General features: G+C 42.2%; 1 protein-coding gene across 1 annotated transcript in view; it reads right to left on the bottom strand.

The window, feature by feature from the left end:
• The window catches only part of LOC141735474 (geranylgeranyl transferase type-1 subunit beta-like), a 56,679-nt gene that overhangs the window by 24,692 nt on the left and 16,093 nt on the right, over positions 1 to 15,894 (bottom strand). The window contains 1 exon segment of the mRNA XM_074568320.1: positions 14,286 to 14,404. Within this exon segment, the coding sequence (XP_074424421.1) occupies positions 14,286 to 14,404 (119 nt within the window).

Raw genomic sequence — 15,894 nt, 5'->3', positions numbered from 1 at the left:
CTGGGGTGCCTCTCTGAAGTGCCTGTACACTAACGCACGCAGTATGAGGAATAAACACAAGGAGTTAGAGATCTGTGTGCAGCTGCAGGGCTACAATCTTGTTGGGTTCGTGGAGATGTGGTGGGATGGCTCCCATGACTGGAGTGCTGCAATGGAGGGATATAGGCTCTTTAGGAAGGACAGGCTGGGAAGATGAAGGAGGGGGAGTTGACCTTTATGTAAGAGAGCAGTTGGAGTGTGTGGAGCTCTGCCTGGGGATGGATGAGGGGACACCTGAGAGCTTATGAGTAAGGATTAAACAGCAGACCAATATGGGTGGCATTGTAGTGGGCGTCTGCTATAGGTCACCTGACCAGGAAGAACAAGCGGATGAGGCCCTCTACAGACAGATAGGGGCAGCCTCACTTTCACGGGCCCTGGTCCTCATGGGGGACTTCAACCGCCCCAGTATTTGCTGGAGGGACAACACAGCAGGACATAAGGAGTCCAGGAGGTTCCTGGAAGGCATCGATGACAACTTCCTGACCCAAGTGACAGAGGAGCCAAAGAGGAGAGGTGCTCTGCTGGAGCATACTCACCAACAATGAGGGTGAAGTGAAGGTCGAAGGCAGCCTTGGCTGCAGTGACCATGAGATGGTAGAGTCCAGGATCCTGAGGGGAAGGAACAGGGCAAAAAGCAAGCTTACAACCCTGGACTTCAGGAGAGCAGACTTTGGCCTCTTCAAAGATCTGCTTGGAAGAGTCCCGTGGGATAAGGCCCTGGAGGGAAGGGGGGCCCAAGAAACCTGGTTAATATTGAAGGGTCACCTGCTCCAAGCTCAAGAGCAGTCCATCCCAACAAATACAAAGTCAGGCAAAAATGCCAGGAGGCCTGCATTGGATGAACAAGGAGCTCCTAGCCAAATTCAAACACAAAAAGGAAGCATACAGAAGGTGTGTGCAAGGACAGGTAACCTGGGAGGAATACAGAAACATTGTCCTAGCATCCAGGGATGAGGTTAGGAAAGCCAAAGCCCACCTGGAGTTAAATCTGGCAAGTGATGTCAAAGGCAACAAGAAGGGCTTCTATAAGTACATAGGAGACAAAAGGAAGACTAGGGAAAATGTGGGCCCACTGCTGAATGAGGCAGGGCGCCTGGTGACACGGGACATGGAAAAGGCTGAGGTACTGAATGTCGTCTTTGCCTCAGTCTTTACTAGCAAGACTGGCCTTCAGGAATCCCAGGTCCCAGAGAGCAGGGGAAAAGGCTGGAGCAAGGAAGACATACCCTTGGCGGAAGAGGATCAGGTCAGGGGCTACTTAAGCAAATTGGACATAATTAGTCCATGGGGGGATGCACCCACGAGTGGTGAGGGAGCTGGAAGATGTCACTGCAAGGACACTCTCGATAATCTAGGAACGATCATGGTGATTGGGAGAGGTGCCTGAAGACTGGAGGAAAGAAAATGTCCCTCCTATCTTCAAGAAAGGCAAGAAAGAGGACCCAGGGAACTACAGGTTGGTCAGCCTTATCTCAATCCCTGGGAAGGTGATGGAGTAGCTAATTCTGGAAATCATGGCAGTCTAGTTGGAGGCCAGTAACTAGTGGTGTACCCCAGGGGTCAATGCTGGATCCAATCCCATTTAAGATCTTCATTAATGATCTGAATGATGGGGCAGAGTGTACCCTCAGCAAGTTTGCAGATGACACAAAACTGGGAGGAGTGGATGATATGCCAGAGGGTTGTGCTGCCATCCAGAGGGACCTCAACAGGCTGTAGAAATGGGCTGACAGGAACCTCATGCAGTTCAACAAGGGAAAGTGCCAAGTCCTGCACTGTGGGAAGAACAACCCCAGGCACCAATGTATATCTCATGTTCCTCTTTGTCTTTTTTCTCTGTATTTCTCCTCTTTCTTTGCCCTCTGGCTTTTCTTGAAGATTTCTTTTCAGTCTTGGATCCCGCTTACTAATTTCAAATACTTTTGTGCTTTCACATTCCTGGGTTTGTTGCCAGCTGGTCGAGGGAGGTGATCCTTCCCCTCTACTCAGCACTGGTGAGGCCACACCTGGAGTCCTGTGTCCAGTTCTGGGCTCCCCGGTACAAGAGAGACATGGACATAATGGAGAGAGACCAGCACAGGGCTACAAAGATGATTAAGGGACTGCAGTGTCTCTCCTATGAGGGAAGGCTGAGATTGCTGGGACTGTTCAGCCTAGAGAAGAGAAAGCTCAGGGAGAATCTCATCAATATGTGCAAATACCTGAAGGGAGATTGCAAAGAAGACAGAGCCAGGCTCTTTTCAGTCATGTCCAGTGACAGGACAAGAGGCAATGGGCACAATTTAATCTGTGTCAAATGTGCTTATGCAAACTACAAAATAAATTTAAAAGAAAGGCACAGATGTGGAAATCCTTCACCCAGAAAAGAGTTGTAAGCCTACTGGTACATAGCTGTTATGGCCTCCACAGCCAAACAACCAAAAACTCCCCCACCAGCACACGAGGGGGGCCAGTAATGCAGAAGAATGGAAGCTTGTAAGGCAAGGACCAGCAGGAGGAAGAGACTTCCCCCAAAAACCGAGGTGCCCTTGCAGAACTGCTTCACCACTCTGCAGACTGAAGAGGAAAGACCAGTCACATCAGGAGAGACACTGGAGCTGAGTAAGGCAACCTGATCTGCTCCACGTATAACAACCAGGGCAACTAAGAAAAGGCAACGGGTGATAGTAGTAGGCAACTCTCTTCTGAAAGGTATGGAGGCACCCATTTGCCAACCTGATGCACTCTCTAGAGAGGTGTGCTGCTTACTTGGGGCTCATATCAGGGAAGTCACAAAGAGACTACCAATCCTCATACAGTCCACTGACTATTATCCACTGCTGTTGTTTCACGTGGGCACCAGTGATACCACCAAGAGCAGCCTGAGGAGTATCAAGAACGATTATAGAGCCCTGGGAACGGCAGTAAAGGACTCTGGAGAGCAGGTAGTATTTTCATCAATCCTCCCGGTCAAATGGAAGGGGTTTGAAAAGGCCAGTCAAATCTGGCAAGTCAACAAATGCTTACAGGACTGGTGCCACAGCCAGGGGGTCGGCTACTTAGACCATGGGACTCACTTTGAGAAACAAGGTCTACTGGGGACTGATGGAGTCCATCTGTCAGAGAAGGGGAAGAACATCTTTGGTCATAGGCTTGCCAAGCTCATGAAGAGTTGCCAGGGGAGGGGAACCTCAATCCATCCCACTCTTACCAGTTTGATGCAAATACCAGTAATAAATGCCTGGAGAAGGATCACAGGTCAGCAGGAGAGCACCTGGAGTGCAGCACAAAGGAATTCCAACCACCCCAGCCAGTGAGTCAGCTTCATTGGGAGCTGAACTTAAATGCCTCTATGCAAATGCACATAGCATGGGAAATAAACAAGAGGAGTTAGACATGTGTCTGCCTGCAGGGCTATGATCTTATTAGCATCATAGAGACATGGTGGGATGGCTCCTATGACTGGAGTGTTGGAATGGAAGGATACAGGCTCTTCAGGAAGGACAGGCAGGGAAGATGATGAGGGGGTGTTGCCATCTATGTCAAGGACCAGAATGGAGTGCATGGAGCTCCACCTGGGGATGGATGAGGAGCCAACTGAGAGCTTATGGGTCAGGATTAAAGGAAGGGCAGGGACAGGTGATGTTACAGCGGGGGTCTGCTACAGGCCACCCGACCAGGAAGACTGAGCGGATGAGGCCCTCTATAGACAGATAGGAACAGCCTCACGTTCCCAAGCCCTGGCCCTCATGGGGGACTTCAACCATCATGATATCTGTTGGAGGGACAACACAGCAGGGCATAAGCAATCCAGGAGGTTCCTGGAATGTGTCAATGATAACTTACTTCTCCAAGTGATAGAAGAGCCAACAAGGAGGGGTGCCATGTTGGACCTTGTTCTCACCAACAAGGAGGGGCTGGTGGGGAATGTCAAGCTCAAGGGCAGCCTTGGCTGCAGTGACCATGAGATGGTGATCCTTAGAGCAGCAAGGAGGGTGCACAGCAAGCTCACTACCCTGGACTTCAGGAGAGCAGACTTTGGCCTCTTGATGGACCTGCTTGGTAGAGTACCATGGGATAAAGCCCTGGAGGGAAGAGGGACCCTAGGAAGCTGGTTAGTATTCAAGGATCACTTCCTCCAAGCTCAGGAGCAATGCATCCCAACAAAGAGGAAGTCAGACAAAAATGCCAGGAGGCCCGCATGGATGAACAAGGAGCTCCTGGACACACTCAAAAGCAAAAAGGAGGCCTACAGAGGGTGGAAGCAAGGACAGGTAGCCTGTGAGGAATACAGAGAAATTGTCCAAGCAGCCAGGGACCAGGTTAGGCAAGCTAAAGCCCAGATAGAATTAATTCTAGCCAGGGACATCAAGGGCAACAAGAAAAGCTTCTACAGGTATGTCAGTGATAAAAGGAAGACTAGGGAAAATGTGGGCCCTCTCCGGAAGGAAACAGGAGACCTGGTCACCTAGGATATGGAGAAGGCTGAGGTGCTGTAAAAGGAATAGGCTTGTAGACTCTTAGGCAACAGCGAACCATGACCAAGCTTAATTTTTAATATAGAGAATAATTATATATCAATGAGTAGATAGATTATAGCATTGTAGAATTGATTAATGATATGCAGGTGGTAAGAAAATACTAGGCAACCATAAAAAAAGTACTGCTCATTTGTCCTTTGTATAGCCTTTACCATGGCTGGCTTAAAACCCAGTCAAGCTGAATCAACAGAATAGTGAATGTAAATAGTAGGCGTAAAACAGAATAATAGATAGGAAATAAGTGATTAACTTAGAAAAGGTTAGGTATTCAAAAATAGACATAGACTAAAGCATATAATTAATAGAATGTCTTAAGTTCCTGAGAATCCTACAGGTGAAGATTGTTTAAAGAAGACAAGAGACTGTGGTGACCAGAAACTGCACCAGTGAGCTGCAACTTCAAAAGGAGAACTGGAACGAGATGATAAAGAATCACCTGAGACAGAGGAATTGTATGGACTTTTGAAATTACTAAAGAAGAGAGAACTGAGAAGTCGTGAAGGAACATCCAGACCCTCTCGGATAAAAATACCAATTATGTAACTGTTTCAACTGTATATATATGAGATTATTCCTTGTCAGTCTTTGCCACTCACTGAGGTGATGGCCCAACTCTGAGTTGTCAATAAAGCAAACCTAGAGGTACCCACCGTCTAGTGAAATTCTTTAACAGGTACTCAATGACGTTTTTTGCCTCGGTCTTCACCAGCAAGGGCTCTAGTCACACTGCCCAAGACACAGAAGTGAAAGGCAGGGACTGGGAGAATGAGGTACTACCCACTGTAGGAGAAGAGCAGATTCAAGACCATCTGAGGAACCTGAAGGTGCACAAATCCATGGGACCTGAGGAGATACATCTGCGGGTCCTGAGGGAACTGGCAGATGAAGTTTGCTAAGCCACTATCCATTATATTTGAAAAGCTGTGGCAGTCTGGTGAAGTTCCCAGTGACTGGAAAAGGGGAAACATTACCCCCATTTTCAAAAAGGGAAAAAAGGAAGACCCAGGGAACTACAGACCAGTCAGTCTCACCTCTGTGCCTGGCAAGATCATGGAGCAGATCCTCCTGGAATCTCTGCTAAGGCACATGGAAAATAAGGAGGTGATTGGTGATAGCCAACATGGCTTCACTAAAGGCAAATCATGCCTGACAAATTTGGTGGCTTTCTACAACGGGGTTACAGTGTTGGTGGATAAGGGAAGAGCAATAGACATCATCTACCTGGACTTGTGCAAAGTATTCGACACTGTCCCACATGACATCCTTGTCTCTAAATTGGAGAGACATGGATTTGACAGATGGACCACTCGGTGGATAAGGAACTGGCTGGGTGGCCGCACTCAAAGGGTTGCAGTCAGTGGCGATCTCCAAGTGGAGACCAGTGACGAGTGGGGCTCGTATTGGGACCAGTGCTGTTGAACATCTTTGTCGGTGACATGGACAGTGAGATTGAGTGCATCCTCAGCAAGTTTGCTGATGACACCAAGCTGTGTGGCACGGTCAACATACTGGAGGGAAGGGATGCCATCCAGAGGGACCTTGACAGGCTGGAGAGGTGGGCACGTGCGAACCTCATGAAGTTCAACCAGGTCAAGTGCAAGGTCCTGCACCTGGGTCGTGACAATCCCAAGCACAAATACAGGCTGGGCAGAGAATGGATTGAGAACAGCCCTGAGGAGAAGGACTTGGGGGTGTTGGTGGATGAGAAGCTCAACATGACCCGGCAATGTGCACTCACAGCCCAGAAGGACAACCGTATCCTGGGCTGCATCAAAAGAAGCGTGAACAGCAGGTCGAGGGGGATTATTCTCCCCCTCTACACTGCTCTCATAAGACCCCAACCTGGAGTACTGTATCCAGCTCTGGGGCCCCCAACATAAGTAGGACATGGAGCTGTTGGAGAGGGTCCAAAGGAGGGCCACGAAGATAATCGGAGGGCTGGAGCACCTCTGCTATGAGGACAGGCTGAGAGAGTTGGGGTTGTTCAGCCTGGAGAAGAGAAGGCTCCAGGGAGACCTTATAGCGGCCTTCCAGTACTTAAGGGGGCCTACAGCAGAGATGGGGAGGGACTCTTTATGAGGGAGTGTAGCGATAGGATGAGGGGTAACTGTTTTATACTGAAAGAGGGGAGATTTAGATTAGATATTAGGAAGAAATTATTTAATGTGAGGGTGGTGAGGCACTGAAACAGGTTGCCCAGAAAAGTTGTGGATGCCCCATCCCTGGAGGTGTTCAAGGCCAGGCTGGATGGGGCTTTGAGCAGCCTGATCTAGTGGAAGGTATCCCTGCCCATGGCAGGGGGGTTGGAACTAGGTGATCTTTAAGGTCCCTTCCAACCTAAACCATTCTATGATTCTATGAAATAAAAAATGTGCTATAATGAGGACAGCTCTTCAGTTAAGCAGAACTTGGCTTCTCATTGCTAGATGGAAGGATTCATACCCAGCACCTGCCTTTTAGACTGTAGTTTACAATTCATTACTGAAGTAGAAATGGCAGTATGAGACCCAAGTGCAGGTATGCTGTTAGTGGGTTACCTCAATTCCCTTCTTACATGACAGCTACCATTAAAAAGTGTTATTAAAAATAAAGTACTTAAAACAGAATCTATTATTCCCTTTAGCTGCTCAATTTTTGTGTAATGTTTTAAAACTTTTCTCGTACTACTGAACTGTTATCAACCAAATCTCATCATTGTTAATTTTCAAATGCTGGATTTTTAACTGTATTGCTATAATCGATTTAAAACTTATTTTGTCTATTTATTTAAGTGACTTCTGGTCTTTAATTCCAGAGTTTACACACTGGCTCCTAGGAGAAACACAGTCTCAGGTCCACAAAGGACAACGTGATTCTTCAGTGTCCTCACTACTACATAATCTCCAAAGGAAAGCTTTATCTCCTTTTCCAAATAAAAGAACTTTGTTGTTAATGTGCATGCAATAAATGCTTCCTAGAGCTTCAGGATTACAAGTGAATTGCTAAAGTTATAGCTGCAATTCTTGAATTTAAAAATAGAATGCTCATCTGAAACCCCAAATGGGAAGTGAAAACAGCTCATTTCTAAACAGATTATTTTGGCACACTGATGTCATATCTCTATTTTTTAATTTTTTTAAAGCTTCCTGTGTACATACAAGTTCAAATCTAAAGGGGAAACATTTATTTAATGAAAAAGACCCATCTTTCATCTTTCAGCTTATGCGCATCATCTCACTTTTGGTGAAGTTGGTTTTACTCTTTTATTGCAGGCTACTTGTACTTCTTATCTCACATAACAGCTTAGTAGTGCTAATCAACTCTTCCCTACTTTCTTGAATCGCAAACAGCTAGTCAGAATGAGAAATAACTAATTAATGTATTAATTCCTAATTAATTAATTTAATCCTAATTAAAAGGATACTGATGTCCCTTGTAAAAAAATTGATAAAGTGATAAGTTCAGCACCTGCATAGTCAGTTGCAGCATCACATGCAGTTATGAAATCATACCACCTAGCATTTGCTTTCAGAGTTAAGCATATTTAACCACTTTCTGAAAGAGCTTAATATACAACAAAAAGTAATGAACATTTTGTCAATCACTGTACGACTGTTGAAAGCAGAACAAAAAAAAAACTGGGAAAACTTGTCTTATTTGACAACAGAACTAAATAAACGTGACCCTTTTCCCAAGTCAAAAGACTCCATGTTTACATCAAGAGTTGAAACTTTACCTTGAGGAAAGTCACATTACTTCAGTATAGATCAGAAAGTCCTTATGATGTGTAACAGAGCTCACAGTGATGACCACAGAAGGTTTATCCTAGGATCTCTTATGTTAGAGAAAGGACATTTCCGTTATGTGACCTTTATGATTAACCTTTGATGGGAAGAGTGGTAACTTCTACCACTACTTCTTCCCCTTCAGGGTACATATGCATTCCCCTGGTTCCTAGGCTTTTCTCATTTTGCTAAGTACAGGAGTAATTTTAAATACACCATCAATAGCTTAAAATACATGAAGTTGTCATAACTTTAACATAGGCTGACATAGTATACCCAGATAAAAGTAAACATGAGCAATTCTTACTGAACTAGGGCTAAAAAATAGATTATTCTTATAAATCAAAGCACTGGAATGTATCATAAAATGTAAAGTTACATTCTCTAAAACAGCAATCCGCTACAAATCCAGATAAATACTTCAAACCATCCAGTAAAAAAGGTTAAGTTAGGGGAGAATTCATATTTCTGCTCAAGAAATTGATGATCAGAAAGCTCAAATGTAACTAGGATCTCAAAAACAGTCAATGACATTTTCCCCATTTTTATTAGTGCACATGGAGAACAAAAGTGCGGCATTAATACAAATCTAAATTCAATCTTCACAAAAAAAAACCCAAACCCAACAACAAAAAAAAACCCAAAACAACCCACAAACATTTTAGGTCTCTGGTCTAGAGCAATGGCTTTCAGCCTGCTAATGCATGGATCCTTGGAGTTCAGACCAGAAAGTGAAAGATGTCTCAGCTTTACTTAGGGTGCAGTTTCTTAGTACAGCAAAGCCAGTGAAACATCCAGCTGTCAAAGCATGTAATCTTGCTCCCTCTTCCCCAGTGGACTGGCACTAGCATTCCCAGCCAATTCAGTTCACAAAGGCAACGCAAAGCTAACCGTTCTGATAGATAGATAGATAGATAGATAGATAGATAGATAGATAGATACATACATACATACATACATACATACACACACACACACACACACACATGCTTTTCTGCCACTTCAGCAAGTTAAACCAGCTCCCAGCAGGGTCAAACAAGTGCCAGTGTTGCTATACGGGAGGATGGCAGATGAATATGGCCAAGGAACCTACGTCCACTGTAGGTCTGGATCACCTTACTTCGGCCCAGAGCTCTGGATTCACAATCTTTTTAAAGTACTGAAGTGGTTTTACATGTGACCTGCAAGAAACAACTGGGATACCTCTTTCTCACGTTGCTAATAGTTGCACTTCAAGATATTTATAATAAATTTTAAATTCTGTCTAGGAGCTGCTTTATGAGAGGGAAAACAGTAACATTATAACATGACAAGAATCTCAAGAACAAGGAGTTGAAACAGGGTCTTTTGTCAATCCTTTTCTAATTTCACTAACACTAGGAAATATGTCTTATTCTAAAGATATAATTTCTAATAAGACTTGTAAAAGAGCACAGCCCCCCTCCTAATGAAAAAAAAAGGAAGGCTTTTTCAAAATTTCAGTGTCCTTCTAAAAGGAAATACAGTTTGGTCTTACTACAATGAACACCGTTGGAGAATTTTTATGGTACCCCTCAAGGTGAATTAAAAACATGCTTGTGCTTAAATATAAAAGAAAAAAATAACGAACAATGCATTGGGCAGGGTCCTGCCACCATAAGTGGTTCTACAAAGAGTCTGCAAAGACCAGTCAGGAGCAGATTCCTTATATACACTTGCACCAGCACCAATTGCGGTTGCAATGGGGCACCTCAGGAGGCTGTGGACCCATCCCCCAGCACCAGGTCTGCTGACAAAGGTGGCCACTAGCACTCCCATTCCAGGATGGCTACAAGACAATGCTGTGGCTGTTTCTTATCACCCAGGGAAACTTTTCTCCCTTCTTACAGGAAGTCATTCTGTCTCTGGCATTCCTGCTTCCAGCCATTTTAACCCCTTCTTGTAGTTGGGCCTTCTTGCCCTCCATGCCAGATCATTCCTCAGTCACAAATTACCACTGCTGAGCAGTTACAATTTGAATTTCCCCTTCAACACATAAACAAAATGTGAAAAATAGTGAAGGTATTGTTGGCTTTCGCCATAATAACAAGGCTATAAATCTTTGACTTATAAGGATAACTAACCTTTAGTAAATTAGGAAACACGAGAAACCTCAAAGATAACAACTAACAGCAGCTATGAAGAAAAACATCATGAAGAAAAACATCCGAGAGAAACAAAAGAGAACTTCTCCAAAAGACTCCACAAATGATTAACAGAAGGAAACAGATGCATAGGAGAAGGGAGTTGATGATAATCGATCCTACCAGAAGGAAACGCGTGCATGGGAAAAGGGAGCTGATCCTACCAGAAGGAAACAGATGCATGGGAAAAGGGAACTGAAGATCATCGATCCTCAGGAACAATTGTCAGAAGGAAACACACAAATAGAAGAGAAAAAGGACTAATGATAATCAATCATTATAAACCATTACTCTGCCTAAAATAGTGAATACGTATGCAATATTGAATGTATATAAGACACGGTTGAAGTGTTAGCTGGGGTGCCTCTGACTTGAGTCATGCACCCAGCGCTGTGCTTTTGCTTTATTGACTTTGTCCCTATAATAAAATAAGTGCCATTTCTGTTTAAGGGATCTGGCTATTTATTACAAAAACAAACACATGCTGTTAGTCATGTAATGAGGCAGAGGTTTTACTAAATGTGAAGGAAAGGTAGCAATGGCCAAAAGCTGTGGAAGTAAAAACCAAACTATTTGCAAAAGTTATAGAAGACTGAATCCTTTCAAATAAGTAGAAGTCACCAAGGAAACCAAGCATCCAGCTAAGACTGTTAGGTTTGTGTGAGAGTCAGCTGATGCATGAAATGCCATTCTCTCCAAAATACAACAGGTATTGAGTCAGGCTCTAAAACACTTGAGCTGAAATTAATTATGGTATTACTTTTTTGAATCTTCTATATTTCACATTTACAGTAAAACCACAGAAGAATATAGTCTATCCTGATGGACCTTAAGCTTTAGCTTCCTTGAGTGCATTTCAATTAGGTTCACAAAGTGTGTGTGCACACTTTCTTACTGAGCTGGACCAAGGTCTTCCCATTTTAGTATATACAAACATATTACTTAATACTATCACAGTATATTTTGAGATTATAACAAATAAGCATTCTAAAAATTCAAATTCTGAATTTTTTACCAGTTTCTATAATACCCTACTATAATAGTTATTGGTAAAAGTAAACAGAAATTAAAGTTTAAAAAGTAAACAGAAACAGTATCAACTGTTCTGTCCCCCATCCATTGCAAGCCCATTGTAAAGTAGCAGCAGTTCTCAAAATAATTTGAACTTGCCACCTTTAAAAGTGCCTAATAATCAAGTAAAGTACTACTGATATGGAAGCTTTGGAGAGAGTAACATGAACAGCAGAGAAATTTTTCCAATAAGAATTACGGGAATTCTCTTTTTGTTCCTTTTAGGAATTCATTCAGTGATGCAATCAAAACCAAAGAACCAAGATGAGCTAAAAACATATTCCAATTTAAAATATAAGTCCATTGGTTTTCAATGGCAGAACCAAAAGTAATGAAGACTTACATCAAGTGCAATGCAGTTACTTAAGGCAAGATTATTGGAATTCCCTTATTCTAGAAAGTACACAATACATGTGTTAGAATTTAGATGCTTAAAAATCAGTTTTCCCCAGAAAGAGGGATATATCAGCATGCATGTCAAGGAAGTTTCAATAATATATTTCTTTAAAAGTAAAATCAGATTTTTCCTAGGAAAGATTCTGATGCATCAAGCTAGTAAGTATTCCCTTTAACTAGATATGTACAAACATGTTGAAACCAAAAGCCTCAAGTGATGTAGCCTACCACAGTTTAGCTACTTTTTCAAACAGGCCAAAAGAGAGTCAGAGCTCTACTGGTGGGAGGCTGACATATAGCAAATATTGCACACATCCAGAATTAACAAACGGAAAGTCAGTGCATTTTACTGAAAGCAGACATTAAAGGAGGTTGTGCACTCCATTCTGAACATTTAATCATCCAGCATCCAATTTGTTGCTGTTGGTATAATTTACATTTTAATTAACCTATTGTCCATCACATGAAGTAAAAATGGAATAAAATAATGCTGAAATTTTAGGGGTCAAGGGACCAGATAAAGAGTAGTGTTAATGCCAAAAGCAAGATAGCTTAACAAAAACAAAGTTCTTATTATGTGATGTCAAGATACAGGATTGGAGTGAAGGTTAGTCTGCTGGAGAAATGAGAGATTTATTATTTATAAGCACAGAATGCACTGCCATAGGCATCCTCCCTAAAACTACTGTCCTGTAATTTTATGATAGGATGAGAGACAAGAAAAAAACAACAACAACAACAACAAAAGACAGCACATCCTAGCTGTGCCCTGGATCTTTAGCCTGTGCTGCATGCTGAGACTTATACTGTCATCCCTAGAAGGCCCTTGATAATGATGTGACTATCCCAAAAATTGGCTGGGAGGTGGGGTGACAGGATGCTTACTGAGAATTACAGCATACTATCAAAGACAAACAAACAAAAAAATGCCTATTCTAATCTCTCTTCTTGCAAAGTTGACTGTTCTTTCAGAATACACTCCTGAAGACAGGGATAGAGATCAGAAAGTATGCAACTCCTGAAAAAAAAGCACGTACACCCTGGAAAATTTTCTTAATGCTAAGTGACAAGAACCTTCTCATAAATAAAAGACCTGTAGGAACAATTATGTGATGCAACCCCCTTAGTTTTCTGTAATCAGTCCTGAAATACAGCACAAGAAATCAAAATCTATTAGAGCTAATGTCTGGAACAGATCTGATGGTTTGTAAGTTGCCAGAAAAAGAAATGGGTTCTTTTTATTACTGTAAAAATCAAGTATCAGCAATCTTGACTTCCATATGTTCACTTCATAAAACTATTTATTTCATAAAACTGCTTTAGGGAAGACACCTAATTTGTGGTATGTGATTAGACTAGATATTATAAGGAAATACACAATTTTATTTCTATAACCATCTAACATATGAGGTACTTCACATGTTCATGATTTTACAGACAGGCACCTGGAATTACCCCTTTAAAGACAAGCCTGGAGCTATCCCCACACCAGCACTTAACATGCCAGCACCTCACTTCTTAAAATGGCGGTGTCTCATCCACATCTCCCTCACTTCCACTCCTTCTATTGCTATTAACCACTCGCCTGAGCCACCACAGAAAAAATACCAATACCAACTAGCCCAGAGAAATAGCACCTCCCTCCACTTCAGTCAAGTTACCTGGAGAGGGCCACTTCTTGTGTGCTCCCTCCCTAACCTGAATCTACTATGAACCTTCCAATCTGAGGACAGCTAGGACAGAGCAACAGTATTACTCCTTCTAAAAACATTAGGTAAATTTAACCTTCACATATATAAAGAATAATCCTTCCATTATAAAGTGGGAACTGTGTTTATCCCTTTTGCTTCTTAACCTTACACCCTTTTTCCAAAAGTCACATCTGTGCTTATAGCTCCTGGCATAGCTACAATTAGCAGAAGTCAATATAATCATTAATATACCTGTAATATCTATATGACATATGCATTTCTTTTAGAAACAGGTGAAAAAATTCTCTGAGAATATGCTCAAAGGTGGAACTTCTGTAGTATTTTATATTGTCTTGTCTTCAAATTCATTTCATAGCTTCACCATGAACACATAAAAAATGCTAAACTAATCACTTCTAGCCTTATTTCTTTAGAGGGGTATATTTCTAGGAATTGCTAGACATACTGCTATCATAAATTATCAGAACAACCACCTAAGGAAGGTCAAGCTTGTATTTTATAAAAACTAAGAGCAATACACTATTCCCCAAGTAGAAAACAAAAGTAAAGATGTTAATATTAATTAAAAAAAACCCAAACAAACAAACAAAAAAACCCCCAAATTAAAAACTCACTCACTGTCTTCTGTGGGAAGGACCTGCAGGGAATAAATCCATTCTATTATATCATCTTTGTTCACCACATCTAAGGAATCCAACATATCCAGACCAGAGAGTGCGAAAAATGCAATTGTCAACCTAAAAGAAAAAGATAAGACTTACACTTCCCACCATAAATATCATTGGGAGATTAACAAATGGTTGAAGAAACAGAAATATCTATGAATTCTCAGCCTTTGAGAGTGGTACATCATACTGAGCCTAGCTCAGAAAGCATGAAATTTATCTACTGGACAAAATTATATTCTTTATACTTTAAGGATTTATCCATCTCAACACGGCTCTTAATATAAGCAATCCCTTCTTTTATATAGTAATGAGATGCCAATTCAGATATTAACCTAAGATCCTGCTTACCTGAAAAAGTCAGTACAAGGCAAACTAGGTTATTAACATATGGAACACTAGTTCTGTAATGAATTCTTACATGAACAATCTTATCAACATGCAGTAAGTGCAAGGTAACCCTGAACTGAAGTAAGCTGTTTCCCCACTGTGTCCTAAATCCAATTTCAGATGCTTTCAAGTTAGGCTTCCTTTATAACCAAGCAACGTATCAATAGGCACACAGGATGAATTACCATCTAGAACTACTTATTTCTTGTCATTGGATACAAAGGAAAGCAAGTCAATCTAAGTATCCAACATGGGAAGTGAAGTCTGTAGTAGAAAGCATGATGTACTGGGTCTGGCTTCAATGAAGTTATGAAGTCAACTTTCTTCATAGCACTCCATGTGGTGCTGTTTTGCATTTGTGGCTAAACCAGTGTTGATAACTTGCGTGAAAAGAGGCAAAGCAGTTTTTGGCAGAAAATAAACCCCCTTGCGTTCTAACACTCCTCACCGAGGTGGGAGGCTAGGTGCGGCTAGGTTTAAATTCTGAGTGATGCCCAATTCAGCACTATCAGTCCAGTCGCGTTTAATATGTATTAAACTATTACGATTTGGATACACTAATAGTGGACTGCACCTTCAGTCTAGTCGTGCTCCTGAACTAGCACGGCCACCCTCGAGTCTTTGGTCGCATTCAATGAGAAACCGAAACGACTAGCTACTTAAAAAAGTGCAGTTTATTTAAACAACAGATATATAGGTTCTTAGGATTGCTAGTGATAAATACACTGTCTGCAAAGCACGTGCAAATGAAAGTATTGCTACATATACAAAACGCGCGACAAAGTTATAAATGATACAGCCTGGCTCTAAATGTAGAAAAGAGAGTCTCTAGAGAAATTTCTAAGTTTCCCGAGGAAGCACTCGGTATAATCTAAGTCTTACCCAAAGGCGTCCCTATGGAGGGGGGAAGAGAGGCTCAGCCCGTCGACTGATCCCAGAAGTCAGTGATGGAATTCTTTGCGATGGTGTCTTCCCTGGGTATCCCCCTATTCCCGTATCCGCTATACATCATAAGGTAAAGCCGCGGAATAATTGCATCCCGTCCTCTACCTCATGTAGCTTATCAGGGAACCACAGGTGTTGTATCCTTCATGCCAGCTGTGGCTATTTTCTACCTCAGAAGCCTCTTGATTTCATACTTTTCCTTAATGTGTGAACAATGCTGTACTTCT

Source organism: Larus michahellis, chromosome W (assembly GCF_964199755.1).
Source record: "Larus michahellis chromosome W, bLarMic1.1, whole genome shotgun sequence".
Lineage (NCBI taxonomy): Eukaryota > Metazoa > Chordata > Aves > Charadriiformes > Laridae > Larus > Larus michahellis.
Note: the sequence above shows the minus strand (reverse complement) of the source record. Positions and strands in the feature narration are given on the sequence as shown.